The 23,935-nt window shown below is 59.7% G+C and overlaps 2 protein-coding genes and 1 long non-coding RNA gene across 4 annotated transcripts; 1 reads left to right on the top strand and 2 right to left on the bottom strand.

Annotated features, from left to right (window-relative positions):
- Positions 1-7,633: 7,633 nt before the first annotated feature.
- On the bottom strand, positions 7,634-13,613 carry P3H4 (prolyl 3-hydroxylase family member 4 (inactive)). Its single transcript, XM_070561966.1, has 8 exons — positions 13,083-13,613; positions 12,835-12,987; positions 12,552-12,723; positions 11,675-11,803; positions 10,690-10,835; positions 9,950-10,033; positions 8,371-8,515; positions 7,634-8,069 (listed from the first exon to the last, which is right to left on the bottom strand). Exons 1-8 carry the CDS (start codon positions 13,560-13,562, stop codon positions 8,047-8,049), a joined length of 1,332 nt encoding a protein of 443 aa, XP_070418067.1. The 5' UTR covers positions 13,563-13,613; the 3' UTR covers positions 7,634-8,046.
- An 863-nt stretch (positions 13,614-14,476) lies between these two features.
- Positions 14,477-22,331, top strand: FKBP10 (FKBP prolyl isomerase 10). 2 transcript variants are annotated; one of them, XM_008519241.2, is made up of 10 exons: positions 14,477-14,975; positions 17,389-17,534; positions 17,857-18,046; positions 18,164-18,309; positions 18,682-18,871; positions 19,029-19,174; positions 19,693-19,885; positions 20,370-20,512; positions 20,765-20,928; positions 21,275-22,331. In XM_008519241.2, the coding sequence occupies exons 1-10, from the start codon at positions 14,731-14,733 to the stop codon at positions 21,458-21,460; spliced, it is 1,749 nt and encodes a 582-aa protein (XP_008517463.1). In that variant the 5' UTR covers positions 14,477-14,730; the 3' UTR covers positions 21,461-22,331. The 2 variants fall into 2 exon arrangements, with proteins under 2 accessions (XP_008517463.1, XP_070418065.1); XM_070561964.1 differs by having other exon boundaries at positions 14,648-14,975; positions 17,389-17,679.
- On the bottom strand, positions 18,440-19,712 carry LOC139074038 (uncharacterized). The gene is made up of 2 exons (XR_011523352.1): positions 19,445-19,712; positions 18,440-18,899 (listed from the first exon to the last, which is right to left on the bottom strand). It is a non-coding gene; the product is annotated as an uncharacterized lncRNA (long non-coding RNA).
- Positions 22,332-23,935: the final 1,604 nt, after the last annotated feature.

Raw genomic sequence — 23,935 nt, 5'->3', positions numbered from 1 at the left:
AGCGCTCAGGCCAGCCCGGGGCTGGGCGGAGGCACGGCCACCACAGCAGGAAAGGCTGGGATGAGAGCTGCGTCTCTCCTCCCAGGTCAAGGGGTTTTCTGCACATCTATTAAGCACCTACTGCATGCCTGCCAGGTACTGAGGATTCATCTGTAGGATACAGAAAAGAATCAGAAAATGATGTTGACGAATCAGCTGTCCTTATAGGGGATTTGGTCTCACAGGGCAGGAAGGTGCCTAGGGACAGGGATGAGAGTCACTGTGTGACAGTCTCCTCTGTAGCTAGAACTTGAAGGAAAGGCCACAAGACCATCTTACCCAGTCCCCTGCCTCCCAGCCTTTAAAGGCAGGGATTTCTCTGTTTGACAAATCTCCAGGAGAGGAGAGTCTCCAGCCTCCCTTACATGAATGTCCTTGTCTCCTTATTCTAACACTGGCAAGTTCCTTCTCATGTCTAGCCTCAATTCGTATTCCTGCAGTTTACACTCATTTCTCTTGTCCAGAGTTCAGTGGAAGCAGAGTCCTTGGGCCTCCAAGAACACATACAGTTAATTCAACACTGCAGCTTTCCGGGGCCTTGGAATAAAGAAGGTAAGGGCGCCCAGTGGCCCATTCCAAGCTGCCCCAGAGACAGAAGCTACTGGCAGACAGGGGTCCAAGGAGGGGCTGTTGGGAGGGAGGGGAGCTGGTGGCAGACGGGGAGGCGCTTCCCTGGGGAAAGGTGAACAACAGCCAAGTGCCCTCCCCACTTGATCTGGCTTCCCCTCCCCCCCACCCAGGCCTCTGGGCCATATAAGGAGGTGAGAGTTTCTGTTGTCTGTTCAAACTCAGCCCTTTCTCTGTGGGGCCCCTTCCCCAGACAGAGGCAGGCGGAGATTTAGATCTGCACAAGCCACACACAACCTTCTGTGCTCACACCTCAGGGATAACACTCATGGGCACAGATTCAGATACACAAATGCCAGATGTGTTAGCGCTCTCTCCCCAACACACAAATACACACACACACACACACACACACACCCCTTCTTCCCTCCTCTTCGGCTGTGGTGGCCTCAGGGACACTCAGGGATGGCTACCTCTATCGAGAGAGAACAGGGTGAGGATCTGGGTTGCTAAACTTCAGGCTGAGGCTGGGCCCTTTCATCACACTGCAGCTCCCTCTCCCGTGGCGTTCCAGCAGAGGGAAAGGAAAGCCCACAAGCCGGGGTCCTTCCCAGGTGGCAGGCTGGAATCAGCTGGCAAGAAGAAAAGCGAGAAGCATCTTGAGCACAGGCCATCTCTGAGCCCGGGGGCAGAGCCATTGTAGATCCGGGAAAGGGGCCCCTGTGCTGAGTGGCGCCCCTCCAAAGGCCCCCTCTCCAGCCCTCCTTGGGTTGAGCCCTCCACACATGGCCAAAGGGATGAGCCTACACAGAGTTGATAGCTCTCCCCTTCAAGACCACACTCTGGGTACGGAAACTCTGCAATTCCTTGCCCAGCGCTGACCTGGCTTCTAGGGCTGCGGTCTCTCACTCCAGCCCTTCCTCCTGAGGACAGCAGCACCGTACGTAGTATGTGCACATTTAGGCAAAGTGGTGATGAGGGGCAGTTGTGGGGCGGGATGGACACAGCACAGACAAGCAAGCTGGGGTGTCTACACACATGTGCTGGAGGCCCTTTGTGGTGTCGGGGACCCCAGGGTTCAAAGGGAAGGGGAGATGGCCCAGGGGCTGGGGGCCAGGGGCCAGTGATCCTGGAGCTGCTGTGTTCTGAGGAGTCTGAGAATTCTCAGTTCCATCTTGGTCATTGCGGAGATGTACTTATCAAGTTATAGCTTATTTAACAGTTTGTTTGCTTGGTTTTATCTTTTTTGGACTACAGTGTGTGGACCTCCCTTTGCACTCCTGCCCCTGCCCCCTTGTGTTGCAGGGGACTTGCTCGGGTGACCCCTTCAGGGCTGGGGAGGGGAGACTGGCTCCCAAACTCTTCTAGCGGGAGGGGCCCAAGCATCAGGGGAGCAAGAGCAGGGCAGGATGGTGCAAGGAGGAGGAGCGGGGAGGGGATGGTCCTGCCTTTTTTGCTGCCCTTTGTCCAGGGGAGGAGCCTGGAGGCCAGAGGCTGCCCACGGCCTGGTCCTGTGGGCGAGTGCCCAGCCAGCAGGCAGGGCCCTTAATTACAGAGGTAGCTCCAGCGACACTTCACTGCAAGGCGTGTGGGTGGGGATGGAATGTGGCAGGGAAAAGAGGGAGACAAGAAAACAGAGATAGGACAGGCCAGAAATAGCACAGGCCAGGGGGAGATACCAGGGGCCATGGTGGTGGAGGAAGCGGGTGGAGGAAAGTCAGGACTTCTTCAGAAAATGTCTATCCCGGGGTCACCCCCCCACCCCCACCCACCCCAACCCCCTCAAGGTGCAATTCCAGGGCTTCAGGAGCCCAAGAGGGTGGGCTCCAAGCTTCAGGATTGTATTCTGGAGCTGGGTCTCCCTGGCTCTCTGAGCAACCCCCTCCCCCTCCTGAGTGGATTGGGGCAGGAGAGAGGGGGCGAGGCCCTGCCACCTGAGTCACCCCCCTTGCTGCTCCTGGCCTGGGCGACTCCAACACAGGCTGACACAGCCGGGGCCCCACCCACCCCTCCAGCCTGCCTGCCCCTCCCTCCCCCAGCAAGCCAGGAGAGATGCCTGCCCTGACAGGCGCCCTTCCCACTGAGGCCACCCCTTCCCGCGCTCTCACACACACACACACACACATACACACACAGAGGGCAGGAATTTCTCCCTGATCTGTCGAGAGTCCTTGGGAAGAGGAAGAAGAAATGGTTGAATCAGAGCCCCCTTTCTTGTATACATGGGGAAACTGAGGCTGGAACCAGGAGAGCAACGTCCCTAGGGTTACACAACGAAATTCCTGGCAGAGCTGGGACTTGAACCTTTGTCACCTGCCCACCTGCCATTGGCCCACCACTCCCACAAATTTAGGTCTCTTTCCATCCCAACAAGATAAGGGTGGAGATGAGAACCAATTTTGTGGGAAGTCAGCTTGAGGTGTGACTCCAGGAAAACCTCGGGATTAGAGAGCCAGGGCTGGGGGAGGGGCGGCTGCGGCTGGCCAGCGTCCTCAGGGGTCTAAATCAATAACAACCTCCCCTCACTTCCTCTAACCCCCCTAGGCGAGCAAGGGCACCACCCAGAGCCACAGCAATCCAAGATGCAAAGAGACCCTTCCCCCACCTCCGCCCGCCCTCTCCGCCTCCCTGGTCCCCCTGCCTGGGTGGGGACTGGGGCCAGCACTTGGAGGCCCCCAGCCTGGTACATTAATCCCATCTTCCCCAGTGCCGTCCCTCGGCCACCAGGGAATTTGAGAGTTGAGATCCTTGAATATTTCATCAGCACTTCAGCCTCCAGTTGAAGAGGCAGCCAACTTACAGCTCATGGATAATTGATGGCCCCAGCAGAGAACCTGGAAGTGGTGAGGGGGAGGGGCAGGGAGCCTGGGGGCGGGTGAAGCCTGGACCCCACGTTTGATGAGGGTGCTGGAGAAAAGTCATCTCTGTCCAGAGTGTGTGTGTTGGGGGCAGGTGAGGGACAGTGCCGTCTTTGAGGATGCCTATGTATTACCAAAGAAAACCAGGGTTATCGAAATAATTGTGCTAAGGTTAAAGTCACATGACAAACATTTTCTGACTTCATTCCTGTCCCTGTGTCTCTGTAACTTGTACATAACCTCCTTTGGAGGTAACAAAAATTTTTAATAGGATGTCCTTCATGGCTGTGAGGCCTCCAAAAAGCCCCCTGCTCCCCACATCCACGAGGGTCTAGGAGAGAGGCCAGACTCTGGACTTAGATTAGCTGAACCTTGCTCCTTCCCAGCCTCCTCCTCCAGGAGGGCCACAAGGATTTAGCCAAGTGGTCAAGGGAAAAGGAAGGAATCTCGTGTGGCCTCCCCTCCCTTTGCTCCAGGAACATAATGTCGCACTCTTCTTCTAAAAGGAAAAATGGAAAAGGTGACCCGAAATGGAAGATGTCAAGTTCTCTTGTCCTCTTCCTTGCGAGTGACCTAAGTTCTTCTGCCGATTCAGAGGATCAAGTACATGCGGAGGGGAGAGGGGTAAACAAGCAGGCACATCCTCCTTACCTCAGTTTCCCCACCTGAGTCATGGGCTCAGAGGCGCTCCACCCCAGGGGCTGTCTGGGGGACAGAGGAGATGCTATCCAGGCACCCCGGCGCCAGGTGGGACCCAGGCAGGTGATGATTATAGGGTGACTTGTCCCCAGGTTGGCCTGGGGTCTGGGCTGGAGCTGGCTCTGGTGGGCAGCCCAGCCCGGCACACTCCCATCTAACCCCCCAGGCATCTTGGCGCTTGAGCGCGGGAAGGAGCCAGGCAGGGCTGCACCAGCCATGCTTAGAGTGATCCAGGCCTGGGGCCCAATCCTGCCTCTCTGGACGTCAGTTTCCCCATCCATGAAATTGGAGCCACCTGCCAGAGCTGTCCTTGGAGAGAAGTTGCAGAAGGCCTGGAGGAAAGTCCCAGGGTGGGGAAGCTGTGGGGGGCTTGGGCCCTGCGGCTGCCAGGACTTCCTCAGTCAGGTTACGCTGGTGGCCCCTGTGCCAGCTGGACACGGCCTTCTGACAGAGAAAGGGGTTGCTCTTTGTCCCCAGGGGAGACTCTACTCTTCCGGAGAAGGGGAACACGGCGGTGAGGCTTCAAAAACTATTTCTTAAACCTAAGGGGGGGAGTTTCTTCCATTGGAATTACCTGGCATTTGGGGGGAGCCCATGGGATACCCCCCCTCACCTCCCTTGGCCATCACTTCTCAAGATTCAAGAAGAGGCTGGTCTAAGTGAGCCCAGCAAGTCTGACCCCAGGCCCCCTAACATCCGGTCCAATCCCATGTTGCTGACAGTGGGGGTGGGACCAGGCCCTGGAATCAGGCCTGGCAGAGGGAGCCTGACTGACTGCCTGCTCTTCCTCCCCTTCCTTTCCCCCTCCCTTCCTCCCTACCCCTCACTCCTCCCCTCTCTCCCTTCTGGAACTCCTTGCCTCCCTCAGTGGGCTGGGCAGTGTGGGGTTTTGTCTCCACATCTGGCCCTCACCTTTTCTCCAGGCCCCAGCCGACAGCCTATAGGGACAAAGCCAACACCAGAGACCAGGGCACCTTCTCCTCTCTCTCCCTTCTCTGAGCAGCACTGATTTGGGGAGAAAAGGTTCAACCCCAGCTCAGCCCAGCCACCACCCGCCTTGAGGAACCTTGGGCAAGTTGTTTCTGATTCCCCAGCCTCACCTGTGGCAGTGGGGAATTGATACCTACACTGCTGGACTCTTTGAGGGTGACGAGGAAACTGCTGAGTGCCTGGCACACAGTAGGTACTCAATACATTGTAGTCGTGATGTTCTCCTTAGGATGGGATCTTTCTGGGGCCAGGACACCTCTGGGGCATCTGAGTCTGGCCCTACTATGTGAGGCCTCCATCCCCAGTGCCCTTTGGCCATCCCTAACCTCACCTTCTACTCATTATCCTACAAATGCCACAAGGATGAGATGCTGGGTGGGGATGTTGGGGGCGGGGTAAGGAGGAGCCAAGTGAGACAGAGATGTCGAGGAAGCCAGGGCGTCTGGGCTGGGTGGGGTTGGGAGAATGGGCTGGAGGGCCCCAGAGGGCCCACGCTGGAACTCACTGGAACTCCGTCTCACCGGTTTGGGAAGCTGGCCTGGCAATGGGGAGACGCTAGCATCAGGGAGAGGCGGGAGGGGCTGGGAATGGGGTGCTGAGTAAGGACTGGAGGGGGAGGGCCTGGGCAACGGCCTGGATGGGGGGGTGAGTGCCCAGAGAGGGGCCAGCCTTCTGTTCCCAGGGGATACCCCCTCACACACACACACACACACACACTCACCACCACACACTCGGAGACGCCACTCTCAGATGCACACTTGGACACACACATCAACACCCTTCTTAAGCTGCAACCCCTGTGCTCTTCCCCAGTTCTATTTTTCCATCTCACTTATCTAACATAAGCGGATAAGTTATTGATTATAAAATTTATTGTTTACTGCCAGTCTCCTGGCTGGGATGCAAGCTCCATGAAGGCAGGGTGCTCAGCCTGTTTTGCCCACTGCTGTATGCCCGGCTCTCACAGCGTGCCTGGCACATGCAGGTGCTCAGTAAATACATGCTGAGTGAGTGGACGAACCCCTCTAGAATCACCTTCACGGATGCATGCACACTTGGAGATGCACGTGCAGAGACACACTCAGACCCAAGATGCTGCCATGCCACACATTCTCAGACATGTGCACGTAGGCACACACTCACACCCAGACGAGCACACGTCCACACAACACACAAGCACACAGGCCTTCTCACTCCCGCACACAGGCACTTTCAGACTTACACCCAGCCGTCCAGATTCCAAAGCTCCTACTCATGGCAGGCACGCTGGAGCACATCCCCGCTCCCCACCCTCTGAAGTGCCAGCCCCGGGCAGCCCCTCCCAGAAACAGGGGCGGGGCCTCAGTGGAAGCTGTCTACACAGCAGCTTGAAAGGAGCAGGGTGGGGCAGGGCCACCCTGGCACCAGGGAGCTCTCTGCAGAAGCTACCACTGCAGACCCACCTATGGGAGAGAGGGAGAGTGAGGTCATCGATGCTCCCAGCCTGGATCCCGCCCGCGCCCCAGATTCAGACCCTGGCCTCCCCATCCTCATCATCACCAAAGGCCTAGGGGAGGGGCTTGGCATGGGGCAGGGAGTCCTCAAGGGCACAGGGATGGGCGGGGCCCAGGCCCAGTCACCTGGCACCTCCCGGGGGAGGGCAGGGGTGTGGACACTGAGACTGGGCTTCCCAGGTTCAGCTCCACTCTCCAGTAGGAAGAGAAGCCTCGTCCACTGCCGTCCCTGGCAGGCCAGAAACGTGGGGAGTGAGGCAGAACTGTTACCTGGCTGGCCCTGGCCCAGGGTCCCTGCCCAGAGGGACCCCTTTTGCCCCCACCTCCCTGCTGTGGAACATGGTAGGGACACTGGTGAGTCACAGGGCTGGGTGGTAGCTGCTGGGCACCACCCTCACCCTCACACCTCCAGACTCTCTGCCTCCTGGAGCCGACGCAAGATTGGGCAAGCCGGTCTGGCAGTCCCACTACCACCATGAAGTCTCATGTTATCAAACCGTATCCCCAGGGTCCTCTGGCCACTGAGATGGGGCCCCAATCCCCGCCCACTGTGGAACAGAATGGGCAGAAAGGGCAGGGCATGCGCTCTGACTCTAAGGAACGTGGGTCAGTAAATGCCTGGAAAGTACAAACCGGAAGTAAGTGTCCTTGGCCCCCTCCCCACACTCCCACATTCCCTGAGGGAAGCGGTGCTGAACTAGGAAAATGCAGGACATCCCCTCTTAGAAATCCGAAACCACCGTCTTCCCAGCACTCGGGCGGGAACTGCGTCCTCACGCCCCCTGGCGGCGGGATGCGACTGCACGCTGTGCTCCTCGCTCTCACTCACAAACACCCAGGGTCCAGAGAGGGCAGCCCCGGCCCAAACTGTGCTCCCTCCCCCGCCTCCGCATTTACAGATGAGGGGAGATGAACGCAGAGGGAGGGACGGAAGGGCCTGCGCCCTCACCACTCAGCCCAGAGGAGAACGGACCCCAGGCGCTGTGATTCATCCAACAAGAAATGTTTATTGAGCACCCACTGCTAGGAACCACTGGGCTTCTGGTCCAGTGCTCTTCATGACACCAGCTGCCCCTCTGCTGTCTGCAATTCAGGCTGAGACCTCATCTAGGAAGAGCTAGAATCTTCTCCTCCAGGAGACTGTCCAGGTGGGGAGAGCATGGGGAGGAGGATGGGCCGTCAGCAGCTGCAGCACCACCATCCTGTGGTCCAGAGACCCAGAGAGGAGGCACGAGGGCTCTGGGGAACAGCACCCACAGGTGGGATGGGATGGGGCCTGGTCAGCTATGTCCATTTTACATTTTTAATAAATAGTTCTTGCTGCTGCCCAGGCTGGTGAGGGTGGTGCCATTGGGCCAAGGTTTCGCAAGCTCTTGTGGGGTGCAGGGGTGGCCCTCTTCTCATGCTAGTTCAGGCTCCGGCTCTGAAAAGGAAAGGAGAGAGCCTTGGGGTTAGCCCGCCACCCACTCTCAACAGGCATCTGGGTGCTGTCCTGGGGGGAGGTGGGGCAGGCCGGAGTGAGGCTCCCAGGAACGGGTCACAGCTAGCCTCAGTTCCAGGAGGGATGCCATCCCCCCAACACAACAAGTGGGACAGGAGTTGCTAACAGGCTGGAAGCCCCCGGAGGAGAGTCCCAGCACCCACTGTGCATATTCTATGGCCCCTGCAGCCCAGGGCATGGGTCCTTCTATCCCCATCCCTCCACCAGGACTCAAGCCACTGACCAGCCTCGGCCTCGTCACCCTTGGCATCCGGCTCCTGCCACCAGTCAGCATACATGCCCTCCTCGTAGTCACCCTCCCCCTCAAACTCAGCATCGGACGGGGGCTCCTTGGGCTCCACAGGCGGTTCTGTCTCCTCCAGCTCCATCTAGAGGGGTCCCGGGGTGTGGGGAGAAACCAGGTCACAGTGGGCACAAACCAGGATCGGCTCCCTTCCTGGCCAAGGGCACCCCCCCCCCCCCGCCCGACTTCAGGCCCCAAAGCCCCTCCTTCCCCAGGCTCAAGATCTCACACAGGAATGATGTGAGGGTTTCTCCCGCAAAGGCCTATTCCCAAACTGCCCCCTCCCTGAGCTGATCCCCGGCTCCACCAGCAGGGAGTCAGTGTTAGCATAAGCATCATCACCCTTTCCACAGCCCCTTTTAAGCATAAAGACCCCCGTGAATACTGCTAGTCCATGCCTACTGTCTGCTCATGAGCCTTCCCAGCCAGAAACGCCTCTGCTCTGCTGAGCGGGAGAGCTCCTGTTTGTCCCTCCCCCACCAGGCACCAGCTCGGGGATGTAGCCCTTCTGATGACCCCAGCAGGGTCTAGAGTCCTCCTCTGGTGCCCTGTGCTGATCCGTCCCACAGTGCAGCACTGTCGGGGCCTCCCCCACTAGCTGTGCGCCTTTCATCAACTTACCCCCGCCCAACCACGGGGCCGGAGCACCTACTATGTGCCAGCTCTACACTAAGTGCTTGACAGACTCAATCTCATTTCATTTTCACCACGATGATGTGAGAGGGCCACTCTTCTCCCCGTTTGATGGATGAAGAAATGGGAGTCCGAGGGCTACTTAAGACTTGCTGGGAGGCTGCCCAGCCAGGAAGTGGTGGAGCCAAGTCTGGCTGCACCAAAGCCCGGGTGCTACTAGTGTAGACCCTGCCCCCGTGTGATGAGTGGGGGTCGGGGGGGCATCAGCAAAGGAGGGGATGAATAACTAAGCACTGAGCAGCAATATCTCGGAGAATTCAGGCTCTCAAACCCTCATTCAGAATCAATGTAACACGCCGTGGTCCTTCCCTCCTGGCGTCCTGCGTTCGTTCGTTCATTCCTTCATTCATTCACTGGTTTGTTCATACTCAGCTTCTGAGTGCCAGCTCTGTGCCAGGTGCAGTGGGAGAGCTGGGAATAACCTGGTCCCCCATCTTGGAGGACCCCACTCTAGGATAATGGCTGGAGAAGGGGACTGGGGGTGAAAAGGACCAGGGCTGCAAATAACTGTAGGTCCAGGGAGGCATGGAGAGTCAGAGTTGGCACCGCGAGCCCAGAAGACAGAGCCAGGGCATGCAGCAAGGGCTTTCTGGAGGAGGTGCCACTTGAGCTGGGCCCGGGAGAGCAAGATTCAGACATGCAGAGAAGGAGGGCACGAGAACACTGAGAGAGGAGAGAAGGCAGGTGTAGATAAGGGACAGGTGAATCTCCCCTGCCTCACAACAGCTGACTGCCAGGAGTTGGGGCTGAGCTTTGGCACAGCGGCCCCAGGAAAAGGACCAAGGTCCCCATCACTGCCCATCCTGGAGGGCAGGGTACCACTTACCTCGTCATCTGACTGCAGGTACATGTGTGCAAACTCCAGCAGCTCCCGCAGCTCAGCAGTCTGGTTGTGGTAGAGCATGGCCTCCTGGGAAAAGGGCAGGAAAGCGAGGTGAGCCAGACCCTGCTGCCAGACGGTGGCGGAGCCAGAGCTCCTAGGATCTGGGTTCTCTGGCTCTTTCCAGCTCAAGGAGCAGGGAACAGGTATCAGCTCACATGCTGATCCAAGGATCATAGCTGCCTGGAGTGCTGGGTTAGGAAGGATCCTGAGCGCTCAATGAGAAGGAGTTCCTCAATCAACTAGCAATGTCTGCCACTGACAGGGAAAGTGGCAGTGGCACCATGTGTCCCATATTTGCCAGGCTTGCCCTAGGGGCAAGACTTTCCAAGGGGTTTCCTCAGTTGGTCCAGAGTAGGGGGTCCCTGAGGACGAAAGGCAAAGGCCAGCAGTGAGGGGGATGAGGGTGGGGCGAGGAGCAGGCAGAATGGACAGGTATTTTTGTATTTCCCACAGCCCAGGCACGGTGCTGTCAAGGTGGCAGCACCACCCCTATTTTGCAAGTGAGGCAACAGATCCAGAAAGAGTAGGTAATCTCCCCAGGCCCCTGCAGCTGGTGGGCCGGGTGTGAACCCAGGACTCCAACCACAAGCCGTATTCCTTCTCACTTCCCCTCCTGCCTTCCCAGGAAGCCAGGATTCATCAAACCATGGGTCCCTGAGAGCGTCGCTGAAGGCGGTGCCCACCTCCCGGGGCTGGAAGTCGTCCTCCTCCAGGCCCCAGCGAGCCCGGTGGAAGCGGTAGTACACCAGGTTCTGCTGCATGACACTGTCCTCGGGGTCGAAGAGCATGTAGCTGGCGGCGCTGCGGGCGGCCTGGCGCACATCGTTCACTGTGGGCAGGACAGGAGTGAGGAGCCCTGCACTCGCCCCAGCAGAGGGGTAACCCCCCCAGCCCACCCCCAGCCCCCAATTCAGTCCACTGCCCCTGGCTCCCCAGCCACCTCCCGGAACATCTGTTGGGCGCCTCACTCGCCCCCTCAAGAATAATGCAAGCTAGAATGTACTGAGCACTTACCGTGTGCCAGGCCTGTGTAACTCATTAAGCCTCACTGTTACTGTCATCCCCATTTTACAGACATGAAATCCAAGGCACAGAGAGGTTAGGTAAGCTGCTCAAGCTCACACAGCTGAGCATAATGGTACTGGGGAATTAGAGGCTGGTGGCCTCGCCCTCAATCTCTTTGCCTAGTGAACCCATGAACGGTCTCCTGGCCCCTTGGTCCTCAGCCCCTCCACTCCAACTCCAGCCTCTGTCTGAATCTTGGCATCTCTGTATGGCAAGAACCCTGGAGATTGTTCGTCCCAGCCCCAGCTGATGCCAGGATCTCCCTCAAGCCAGGAGAGCCTCAGTTTCCTCATCTGAAAAATGGGTCCAGTAATGTCAGCTGCAGGGGGTTGGTAAGAGGATCAAGTGAGATAAACAGACGTGGCAGGGCTCTGTAAGCCGTCAAGCGCTGTGCAGTTGTTGGCTATCTAATCATTTACCCCAGAGACCCTCGAATTCTCCCCTGAGGCTGCTCTCTGTCCCCTCCTCTCACCTGGCCACCCCCAGCCTTCCCTCCCATCGCCCAGGGTCCTCGATTCGGATTCCGAGGGACAGCTCCCCACGATTCTGCAATGCTGCCAGTGCAGCGCTCTCCCTGCCCCCTCAGCCCACCAGGAGGCTCACACTTGTAGTAGGCAAACTGCAAGTAGTGATACATGGTGGCCACGAACTTCTCCACGAAGTAGCCGCCCACATTGGGGGTGAGGTTGGCCTCACAGTCCACCTTGCACTGCAGGGACTCTGCAAAGAGATCTGCGGGATGAGAGACAGGGTGAGGAGCTGGTGGCATGCTGAACAGCTCCTTCCCACTGGTGCGGACCACGGAAAAGACCTCCAATCCCAGCTCTGCCCGCTGAGCCTGTTTCCTTGTCCGGAAAGTGCGTTGTGCGATCTCATGAGACAATGTGCGTAACGTGCTCGGTCAATGGTGAGGGATGCTGAGGAAGACTACCGGGGGCTGGGCTGACTTACCACCCCGACCCCAAAGCCACAGGGAGCTGACGTGAGGTGTGGACGTGTTTCTGAAGCCCAGAGAGAACAGCTCAGGACAGCTCTTCTGCCCCAGCTGAGGGGACCCACAGTTAGGGATCCCAGGCCAGGTGTGATTTCTGCCCACAAAATGCTGGGCTGTTTCCCACCTGGGCACCTTGGCACCTGCATCGCCCTCTGCCTGGAGGGCCTGTGGACCCCACCTCCCAGACCCTTTGGGGATGTCGCCACTTCTCTGTACGGATGCCCAGCACCTTGGTCAGTCCTGACTGCAGTGCAGTCCTCTACGGGAGCCTCAGGGGGTCCGTTAGCCTGTCTGACTCTCTCAGCCTACCGAAGGCTCCCCGGGGGCCACTGGGATAACACTTTACTCCTGTCTGCCTCCCAGGCCCTTAGCAGGTGCTCCATAAACGTGTGGTGAAGGAGTATTTGTGTTAAGGGGCCTTAGCAGTTCTGGGAAGCAGGGCCTGTGGGTGAAGGGGATGTCCGCAGGGTTCCGGGTGGGGGATACCTGCTATGGCTGGGTAGAAGTCCTTGAAGTCCACCTGCTCATGGGCCCCCTCGCAGCCCGCCAGACACCGCGCAAAGACGCCCAGGTACTCGGTCAGGGCCCGCTCCATGTCTTCGGTGCTGCTGCGGAAGTCCCCGCTGTTGTAGAGCTTCACGGCCCGGAGGAACACGGCCTGGAGGGGAGCGGGGCAGGGGGTGAGGGGGAGCCCAAGGCCTCCCCTCCTCTACAGGCCTTATGGGGACACAGGGAGGGGCGTCGGGCCGGCCCTACCCCGCCACCCCACCTCGTAGGGCTGGGCCTCCAAGTCCGTCAGGGGCTCCTCCGCCGCGTCCAGCAGCCCCCGGTAGTAGCTGAGATACTTGGCCGTCAGCTCATGCTTCGGGTTCCTTTGGAGGAAAGTGTAGGCCGCGGCCACCGCCTTCTCCAGCCGGTTAGCCTGTGGGGTGGGGACGGAGCCGATCGGTGGTGCCCGAGCGCATCGCCCCTCCCGCCCCGACGGCGGCTGGGCCTCGGAGGCAGGGCGGGGCCCACCTTGAACAGCGCGTAGTGCAGGTACTGGTAGGGCAGGCGGCTCTGGAAGTCGCGCAGCAGCTGCCGTGGCGGGTAGGGCACCTGGAAGGCGGGCAGTGAGCGCTTGCAGCGCCGCAGGCAGGCAGCGCGCTCCAGGACGCGGCCGAAGAGCCGCAGCTCGCGGGCCCACTCGTCGCCGTGGCTGCCGTCGGGGCCGGGCGCGGGCCCGGGGGCCGCGGCGGCGGGCGGCGCGGGGCCGCTGCAGTTGGCGTGGCAGAAAGCCTCGCTGTCCCGCAGCAGCCGGTGCAGCCGCAGCGCCGCCTCGAGGTAGCGCGCGCTCTCGCGCCAGCTCTCGCCCTCGTACTGCTCCAGCGCGTGCCCGTAGGCCGCGGCCAGGGGCATCAGGTCCTCGGGCGGGAAGCCCCGGAAGCTGTACTTCTCGTACTGCGCCTCGGCGCTGCCCAGCAGCAGCCACAGCAGTCCCCACGCCGCCCGCCCCATGCCCCCGCCGCACCGCCGGCTCTCCCGGGAGGGGCTGCCGTCCGGGCCGGGCGGGCGGACCCGCGGGGGCGGGCGGCGCAGGGCAGGGCCGGCGCGCCCGCTGGGTCTTAGCGCCGGGCACTGGGGCAGCAGGGCTGGGCGGGGAGATGTCTGGGTCAGGTCCCCCGAGGGCCAGAGGACTGCGTCTCCCCTCTTTTCAGAGGGCCCAGTGGTGTCCTGCGTCCCCTACTTTGGCAAGACCTCCTGCCTTTGGGGGTCGTCCCCTTGACAGATGGTGAGTGGGCCGGGAACGCTTCCCCAAGAATGGGGAGCCTGGAAAGCTCCTCTCCATACAAAGACAGTCCCCCGCGTTGAGATCGAGAAATTGAGGCAAGTGCCACCTCCTGCACCCTGCCCAGACCCTGGAAGCTGGTCTTCCTTCCACACAGCGCCCCTTCTGCACACTCCCCACCCCCAGCCCTGAAGGCCACTCCAAGTGCTCCCCCAGCCCCCGACGGGGAGGCGCGCACCTGGTGTGACCCTTCACACCCTCCACTTCCACCACCTCCCGCTCCATCTCCAGCCCCACGTCAGGAAGTCCTTCTGGCAGTTCGGCTTTCGTGGGACAAAGCAGCTCGTCCTTGAGGGGGCAGTCCCGGGGACGTAGGGTAGGGGGGAGCACTGAGATACCCCTTATTTTCTGGAGCCTCACCAGCCTCCTGAGAGGCCTTAGATTTGGGCGTACCAGCAAAAGAAGCCAGGGATGCCCCAGGCAGGCTTTAGGACCCGGAGGCTCTGGAAAAAAAAGACACTCAACTTTTTTTTTTTTTTTTTTTTTTGGAGTCTGCTCCGACTTCTCATCTTTCCCTAACCTCCCTCCCCCTCCGGGCCCCAGGTCTCTCAGCCTCGCGTGGGGTGGGGGGACGAGGGGGGAATCTGGAGTTCTTTGTGGTGCATTCCTCGGCCTCTAACTCTCTCGGCCTCCCTCTCCTCCGATTCCACCCCACCTTCACCCGCCCCGCCAGCTCAGTCTCCCCACCCCCATTCCACGTGGACCAGCCAGGGCGGGGGTGGGGAAGGAGGACAGGAAGAGGGGGAGCCAGCTCGGGGAGGAGAGGGGTGGGGAGGAGGTTGGCGGCGGCGACTCTCTCCCTCGTCCTCACTGCCGGCCGTCGCAGCTCCAGGCACCATGTTCCGCGAGGGGCCCCCCAGCCACACCCTCCTTCGGCTCCCCCTGCTGCAGTTGCTGCTGCTGCTGGTACAGGCCGTGGGGAGGGGGCTGGGCCGCGCCAACCCGGCCGGGGGCCCCCTGGAAGATGTGGTCATCGAAAGGTACCACATCCCCAGGGCCTGTCCCCGGGAAGTGCAGAGGGGGGATTATGTGCGCTACCACTACAACGGCACTTTCGAGGATGGCAAGAAGTTTGACTCGAGGTAATGGGTTGGGTGCCCCCAGACTCGCCACTCCCCTTCCCTGAAGCTGGGGCCAGGCTCTTTCAGTCCTGGGGTTCGCTTGTTGCCTCATTTAAGCTGTGTGTGCATCCCTATACTCACTTGGTGGTCCTCTAACCCCAAACACGGCACCCTGGGTGGGGGGACGCCCACATATCCATCTCACAAAGACATCCCTGCCCTCAGCTTCAAACCTTCGCCCCTCCAAGGACCCCAGTTTCTTGCACACAAGCTCCCCACATCCCCCAAAGTGCTTGAGAATCCAGGTGAACGGCTCTCTTTGCTTCCCGGTGCTTTATTTAAAGACCTGGGTTGGGGAACATTTTGGTCCACAGTGTTGGGGACAGGGCATGTGAATCCTCCAGTCTCAGCCTGGGACCCCCCTACCTTCCCGCCACGCTGCCTCCCCTCTGGTTCCAGCCCCAGGTTTAGTGCCTGTGAGGTGACAGAAGATGGAGTAGGACCTTTTGTGGAGGGGTGGGGGTCATCCACAGCAGCCAGCAGGATAAAGCAGGGGGGCATTATAATAAGACAGCAGGGTGGATCGGGGCGTGTAGGGCCCAGCTCAGTGCAGGGACCCTGGCTGTCTACGTGTCACACGGTCAAACATGCCACCCTGGGCTCCTCGGAGGGTTCTTGTGCCTCTCTCTCTGGGTGTCCCTGCACCCCCACCTCCCTCCATCTTAGCTCTACCAGGCCAGTGCTGCCGCCCATCTTGCCAGCCTTGGGGTTTGAGAGTCTGGCTTCTGGTCTGCTCCAGGCCTTTGGTCTGCTCCGGCAAGTCCACTTTGCTTGGTGGGGGCAGAACGGGGCTGCTGACCGGCCTCGGCTAAAGCTTGGGTCCCAGTCACACGCACAGACCCCCAGCCCACACCGCAGGCCGTCCGTCCCTCTTAGACCCTTCCCCAAACACACAGCTCGGCCTGGGGAATCAGTGGCATGTTGCCGGTAAGAACGGGAAGTCCTGAGTCCGAGACCCAGGGTTCAGCCCCAGGCTGTGATCGATCACGGACAAGGAGTTTGGGCTCTTTAAGCTTCACTTTGCTTATCTGAAAAATGGAGATTAAAAACAATCTGAAAAACTGAGTCCCTACTTCCTAAGGCTGATGATAGGACCCAAGGTGATGAATGAAAGTGGACTCGGCACAGTGCGGGCGTCTGTGAGCCGGGTCAGTACACACTAGCCGGAGCCGCAGGCCCTGATGGTGTTGAGCTGGTAGAAACTTCGTGCATCGCTCAGGCTCCCACAGCAGCACCGTGAAGGAAGCAGGCCAGACGTGAAGCCAACTCAGTGGGCAGTAGCCAGGAGGACAGCCCTGAGCCCTGGACCGTCAGGAGTTGGGGAGGGGTCAGGAGTTGGGGTGCTTCCCTGGGGAGGACGCTGGGACCCAGGCTGGGCCCCGTTCCTGCAGGGCTGAGCTTGGAAAACTTTCACAACCCGTGGCCCCTTCAATCAAAAGCAGAATCTCCCAGCCTCCCTTAACTGTGGAAAACTTTAAATTAAAACTGGAACTAAAACCAAAAGTAAGCCCTGGCAATTTTAGAATAGGCCTTTTCAGAATTGAAAACTCGCCATTAAAACCCCAGCCAGCTCGGCTTCTCCTTCCTTTCCTCGATGACGAATTGATGGTGCAGTGGCACAGACGTGGGCTCTGGCATTCCACAGGCCACGTTTTAGCTGTGTGACTTCGGGCAAGTCAGTCAATCTCTCAAGTCTCAATTTTTCTCATAAGAAACGTGAAAACGGGGGCCGGCCCGGTGGTGCAGCGTTTAAGGGCACACGTTCTTCTTCAGGCGGCCTGGGGGTCCCCGGTTCGGATTCCGAGTGCTGACATGGCACGGCTTGACAAGCCATGCTGTGGTAGGCATCCCACATAGAAAGTAGAGGAAGATGGGCACGGATGTTAGCTCAGGGCCAGTCTTCCTCAGCAAAAAGAGGAGGATTAGCAACAGATGTTAGCTCAGAGCTGATCTTCCTCAAAAAAAAAAAAAAAGAAAAGGAAACATGAAAACGATAATGCCCACCTCACAGGGGAGAAAACTAAATAAGACAACGAATGTAAAATGCTAAGCGTTTAATCCGGCATATCGTAGGTCATCAATAAATGCTCCTTCTCCCATTTGTGCTGGACCCATCCCTCCTTTGCTGTGAGCAGATACTAGCAGCAGACAGACCAGCAAGCACCCCCCATCCCAGGCAAATAAAAACCCCTGGCCTCCTCAGGACTTCCCTTCTGTACCAGCCCATCCTGTTAAGGGGGGAGTGTGGCCCCCCCAGGAGGCTTGAAGGAGGGGAGGAGCACATGGCTCTACACGTGTGTACAGGGAGGGGCCTGTGCCTTTGTGTGCGCCGTGCATGTATGTGACCATAGGCGTCTGTGCACTCCCCCCCCAGCTATGACCGCACCACCTTGGTGGCCATCGTGGTGGGCGTGGGGCGCCTCATCACCGGCATGGACCGAGGCCTCATGGGCATGTGTGTCAGCGAGCGCCGCCGCCTCATTGTGCCTCCCCACCTGGGCTATGGCAGCATCGGCGTGGGTGAGACGGCTGGGGCCCTGGCAGGGGATGCAGGAGACCAGCAGGCAGAAGCAAGGACCCCAAGGCCAGAAACCTGATGCTCAGAGAGGGAGAGGGACTCACCCAAGGTCACACTGCATATGCAGCGCAGGATGCATAGCGGCAGGTCTGGAACTAGAGTTTCGGTCTCCTGCCCCTGGGCTGGGAGGAGGGGAAATAACAGGGCCCTGGGTGGGATCCTAGCTTGATGAGGAAGAAGGGAAATAGGGGTGGTGGAGGGCGAGGCCAAGCAGGAGGCTCAGACCTCCACTCCACCCCCAACCTGGCTGCCCGGCCCTCACAGCGGGGCTCATACCCCCGGATGCCACCCTCTACTTTGACGTGGTCCTGCTGGATGTGTGGAACAAGGCGGACACTGTGCAGGTGAGCACCTTGCTGCGTCCACCCCACTGCCCCCGCATGGTCCAGGACAGTGACTTTGTCCGCTACCACTACAATGGCACACTGCTGGACGGCACCGCCTTTGACACCAGGTAAGGGCTGGAAGGAGCCCTGGAGCGCTGGGGACTGTGGCATGGTTGGGGAGGGACTCCAGTGCCCATCCTGCCTCTCCCACTACAGCAGCATCACCTCTACCTCATTCTCTGCAGTTATAGTAGTGGTGGCACTTATGATACCTACGTTGGCTCTGGCTGGCTGATCAAGGGCATGGACCAGGGGCTGCTGGGCATGTGTCCTGGAGAGAGAAGGAAGATCATCATTCCTCCATTCCTGGCCTATGGCGAGAAAGGCTATGGTGAGGGCAGGCAGGGATTCAGGGGGATTCTCCACAAGTGGGTTGCCTCATGCAGTTGTTCAGGTTGTGCACTGCACAAGGGTACCCAGCCAAGGAGGCAAGTAGAGATGAATCTAGCCCTTGGTGATCATTTGTCTAAGAAGGAGTGCTTTATTTTGATCCACACAAAGGTTCAGTATGGACTGGTGGTGGGCCTGGGGAAAACTCACTGAGACCGCACAGGGGGAGCAAGAACCAGGGCTGCTCGGTGGCAGGGAACCGGGCTTTGGAGAGCAGGGTGGAGGTTTTGCACAGTGCACAAGGCCTTCCTGAGTCAAGAAGGAGCCCCTATCTGCTCTCCACTTGTATGGTTCAAGCCTGTCCCTTCCCCAGGGACCGTGATCCCCGCGCATGCCTCCCTGGTCTTCCACGTCCTACTGATTGACGTCCACAACCCGAAGGACACTGTCCAGCTGGAGACACTGGAGCTACCGCCCGGCTGTGTCCGGAGAGCCGTGGCTGGGGACTTCATGCGTTACCACTACAACGGCTCGCTGATGGACGGCACCCTCTTTGATTCCAGGTCAGGGTCCTGCAGAGGGGCGTGGGGGCTGGGCGGAGGCAGAAGCAGCTGAGGCGCGAAGGAAAGTACCAGGTGGTGGGGCGGCTCTGAGCAGCCCGGAGGGGCAGGGTCCCCTGACTCCCTGCTGCCCACCCCCCCCCCCCCACCTGTATTGCAGCTACTCGCGAAACCACACCTACAATACCTACGTGGGGCAGGGCTACATCATCCCCGGGATGGACCAGGGGCTGCAGGGCGCATGCGTGGGCGAGCGCCGGAGGATCACCATCCCCCCTCACCTGGCCTATGGGGAGAACGGGACTGGTAGGCTCGTTCCCTGTCCCCAAGCCACCACCTCAGCTCCTCTCCTAAACTGCTCACTAACCTTCCCCTCAAGGGGGACTCCAGCCCACCCAGCTCCTGCCACACGGACTCCATCTTGTTCTCCCGGGGCAGTCCCCCAGCTCTCCCCTCCCACGCTGCCCTGCAGAGACTCCTGAGTCTGGGGAGGGAGGGTGGTTGTGGAAGAAAGAAACGGCATAGCTCTAGGAAGCAAAGGGACCTGGAGTTGAGACCCAGCCTCAGTGTCCTCACCTGTAGACTGGGACTGATCACACGGATCAGCTGGGTGAGTTCCTGGGAGGCTGCCAGACGGTCTGTGTAACGGCCTGTCTAATTAGCATGCGCCCCGCCCCCACCCCAACAAGACTGTGTTAGAGCTGACTGTGGACAAGCGTCCCGCCCCATCCCGTCCGGGGCAGGGAAGGTCTTGGGGCCTCCACGGAGACCCTGAGCAGCCCCTCCTAGACTGCGAGCTGATCCCCTCCCCCACTCTGGCCCAGGAGACAAGATCCCTGGCTCCGCTGTGCTGGTCTTCGACGTGCACGTCATCGACTTCCACAACCCTGCGGATCCCGTGGAAGTCACCACGCTGTCCCGGCCCCCTGAGCCCTGCAACGAGACCGCCAAGCCCGGGGACTTCGTGCGATACCACTACAACTGCTCTCTGCTGGATGGCACCAGGCTCTTCTCCTCGTGGGTCCGGGGCAGGGCCGGGGCTGGGCAGGTGGGTGGGCCCAGGCATGGGGAGTCCTCTAACAGCACCCCCACTCTTGCTTCCTCCCTAAGTTCCCATCTGAGCAAGTGTCGGGGAGGGGGAGCATGAGAAGCTGAAATTGTTCACTCTGCAGGCAGGCGGCAGGCGGAAGCTAGCAGTAGGGAGCTGCTGGCTCCCTTTTATGGAGGGAAACAAGCAAGGAGGGATGAGCCCTCAAGGCCACACTTCAAGGGCGGTGGCAAGAGAAGGGAGTCCCATCTCTGGACCGCTGGGCCCCTGCACTCTGCTGCGTGGGGCGGCGCCAGGAGTGACTCAGGAATTGAGAGCTTGTCCTGGGCCCGCCCGGGGCACAGTGGGTGGTGTGAACTGGGGTGTGTGGGGAGGAGTGGAGGGGGCACAGTGGGTGGTGTGAACTGGGGGCGAGGGCAGCGAGGACTGACCTGGGAATCTGCTCTCCCCCAGCCATGACTATGAGGTCCCCCAGGAGGCGACTCTGGGGGCCAACAAGGTGATTGAAGGCCTGGACAAGGGCCTGCAGGGCATGTGTGTGGGAGAGAGGCGGCAGCTCGTGGTGCCCCCGCACCTGGCACACGGGGAGAGCGGAGGTGAGGGCAGACTGGTCTGATTGGTGTTCTGTCCCCCTTGCCCCTGGCTGCCTTGGGCCTTGATGGCTGATGGGAGGAGTCCGGGAAGCCTTCTGGATGATTCTGTAAACATCCCATGCTCCACTCTCCAGCCCCCAACAGGGGAAACTGAGGCCCGTGGGCTGGGGAGCACCCTGGCCAGCCTTCGAAGTCAGGCCCAGACCCTGGCCTGACTAGGACTCTTCCCTTCTCTCCTCTTCTCCCTCCCTCCAGCCCGGGGGGTCCCTGGCAGTGCAGTGCTGCTGTTTGAGGTGGAGCTGGTGTCCCGAGAGGAGGGGCTGCCCGCAGGCTACCTGTTTGTGTGGCATGAGGACCCTCCTGCCAACCTGTTCGAAGACCTGGACCTTAACAAGGATGGCGAGGTCCCCCCAGAGGAGGTGGGTGAGGAGTTCAGCCCTTATAATAACCATTCCCACGCTGTCATCCAACAGGAGCCAGCTCGCATGGTGGCATGTGGCAAGAACGCTGTCCATGTCCACTGTCCTGTCTGTGGCCGTGCTCCTGCCCCTCTGCTGGTCACTGTGCCCAAGGTCCCTGTCTGCCTTTTCTTCGGGTGCACACGCAGCCCATTTCCCGCCGCGGACTGTCCCCAGCAGGCTCTCCACCCTGCTCTTCTCCCTTAGTCCTTACTGGCTGTGTCCACCTGGGGGCCCTTCCCAAGGCCACCACAGCTGCTCAGGAGAGACCCTCACCCCCACCCTCCCCTTGGCTCTCCTTGCCCAGTTCTCCACCTTCATCAAGGCTCAAGTCAGTGAGGGCAAAGGACGCCTCATGCCTGGGCAGGACCCGGAGAAAATCATAGGGGACATGTTCCAGAACCAGGACCGCAACCAGGATGGCAAGATCACTGCCGAGGAACTCAAGCTGAAGTCGGACGAAGACCAGGAGCGGGTCCACGAGGAGCTCTGAAGGGCAGGGGCCTGGGCACAAACGCGAGGGCCCACTTCTGGGGGGACAGTGGGCAGTGGGGCTGACCTTCCAGCAGTCTCCCTACCCTCTGCTGGGATAGCGTCAGGGAGCGTCTAAAAAGTGGTCAGAGGAGACAACTCTGGTCTTCCCACAAGCCCGAGTAACATCCACAGCACAGACCTCTATTGGGCTTTCTCTTCCAACCCCAACCCCTTCTAACAGTTTGGAGTTACAGAGCCAATGTGGGCATTGGTGGAGCCTGGGGGTTGAATGAGCCATTGCTGGCCCCTCGCCCACATCTCCCCTCCATGTCACCAGACTCTGAGCAAGGCGACTTCACCACTTGTCTCCCCAAACTTCCCTTTATCTGTACTTCTCACCATCCCCAAACCCCCAAATCCAGCATCTTTCCTCTGTGGTGGCAGCTCCCCAGGAGCATGACCCAGGGCTGGCGGGACCCCAGCCTTCCTCCTGCAGCTCTGGCTGCTTCCTGGGAAGGGGGCAGCTCCAGGAGGGCAGCCCCACCTCACCTGTCCTATCTCCCCTCACTGCATCCAGTGGCGGGTGAGGTGACCCCATGGTGCTACATTTAGGGCTGGACTTTGTGTCACCTTTCATCCTTAAAGAAAGCTGCTTTCTCTAAGGGACCGAGGAAGAGGAAGAAAGTGAGCAGAGGTGAGGAAACCTACTTCCATGGGCCTCAGGGCCACGAAATCCTTGGTTCAGGGCTGAGACAAACTTGGAAGAGGGGCTTACTGGGGGCTGAGGGGCAAGGGGGGGGGGGCGAGCTCTGCGTACTCAAAAGGCTAAACTGGTGCCAGATCCTCTTCTCCTTTGTGCCAAATAAAAGACAGCACCAACGGCTCAGAAACTGGTCTTTCTCGGGGGGAGGGCTTTAGACCCAAAGATTGGGAAGAAAGGGAACAAAGCAGGCTGTGTTCCTGCCTGTCACTCAAGACTCTGTGTCCCCAGGTCCCGGCCCCTTCCTCCAGGGGTTCCTGCCTCCCTGAGGCCCAACTCCGGGCCCTCACCACGGAAAGTGAGCCCCAGTCTGCTGGAGGGAGGATGGGGAGTGGGTGTCCACAGAGGAGTGGGGCCTGTCTCCTAACTCCCTGCTGAACGGAAAGACGAGGTCCCTGACCTCAAACACGACACGCGAAGCTCAAGGATTAAATTAAACCACACAGGGCGGTCCCACTCTTTCATGCCGATTTCCAGTGTTCCCACCTTCCCACCTCTCCCTGCTCCCGGCTACCAGCCATGACCACCTGCTCCATCCTTGTCCCTCTCGTCAGAAGGAAAGGCAGTTGAGTTCAGGCCTCCGGTGTCTATGGGGAGGAGTTGCTTCAGCCACCACTCAGGCCATCTGCCCTCTGCTGCCTGGCTGGACTCTGGCCAGTGCAAAGATGACCTGAGCCATCAGAGGACGTCGGGGGGGAGGGGTGCTCAGGTTGGGACTGGACTCGCTGAACTGCCCCCACGAGCACCGATTTCATGCCTGGGACCCCCTGAGATGTGGCCTCTCCCCACAGCTGGTGACTGACGCTCTCTGGTCCCAAAACATCCAGAAGACCCTGAGGGTCTGACAGTGGCCACAGACCCAGCCTCCGATGGTAACCATGCCCTGCCCAAAAGCCCACAGGACAGCCCTGAACCGAGCCCACATGGGGGCAGCGTGATGCGGAACAAGCAGGGCTTGGGTCAGAGACACCCAGACCCTGGCTCTAGCTCCTAGCTGTGGAGTTGGGACAAGTCCCGGTCCTTCCTGAGCCATCTGCAGATGGGAGCTACACGCACTGTCAGGGTCACTGTGTCCATCCAGGTGCACACAGCAGGCATTCAGTCAACACTCGCACTGCCTCTCCTTCAGCCGTGCAGCTAAACACAACCTCCCAACAGCCAGGCGGGCAGGAGGGTGAGAGAACGAATTCTCTGAGGGAGGGCAGGCGAAGAAAATGCCAGGTGAACTGGCTGGTCTCTAGTTTTTCTTCAATAGGTGCCCGAGAGAAAACGCAGTGGTTCCTGAGCATCCAAGTCAACAGGGAGCGGAGAAGGGAAAGGAAGTGAAGAAGCCCAAGACCGCCAGACGACAGCGGAAATCACCCCCAGTTCACTTTGCCACAGAGATCCTTCCCCCTCAGGTCCCCAGTCTCACCCCCCTCTTAAGGTCATCCATTTCAGTGGCCCTGGACCCACAGAAGGAGGAGGGAGAGGAGCCAAGGGCCCCAGGGAAGATATCCACCCAAACAGATCCCTCTGGGGATCCCAAAGTGGGGGCTCCACAGACAGGGCCAGCCAAACCCAAGTGAGCCCAGCTGAATTTCGAATTTAACGGCTGCATGGGAACAAAGGCAAACATTCCAGGTCAGAAACGCATCCTTCCCACCCCGCCTGCCCCCCTGATCCCCACAGACACACGGGGGCTGTGCTCGGGCTCTCCTGGGCTAATTCAGTGGTTTTCAAGCTGTGTTCCGT

This window comes from Equus przewalskii, chromosome 10, assembly GCF_037783145.1.
Source record: "Equus przewalskii isolate Varuska chromosome 10, EquPr2, whole genome shotgun sequence".
Lineage (NCBI taxonomy): Eukaryota > Metazoa > Chordata > Mammalia > Perissodactyla > Equidae > Equus > Equus przewalskii.
Note: the sequence above shows the minus strand (reverse complement) of the source record. Positions and strands in the feature narration are given on the sequence as shown.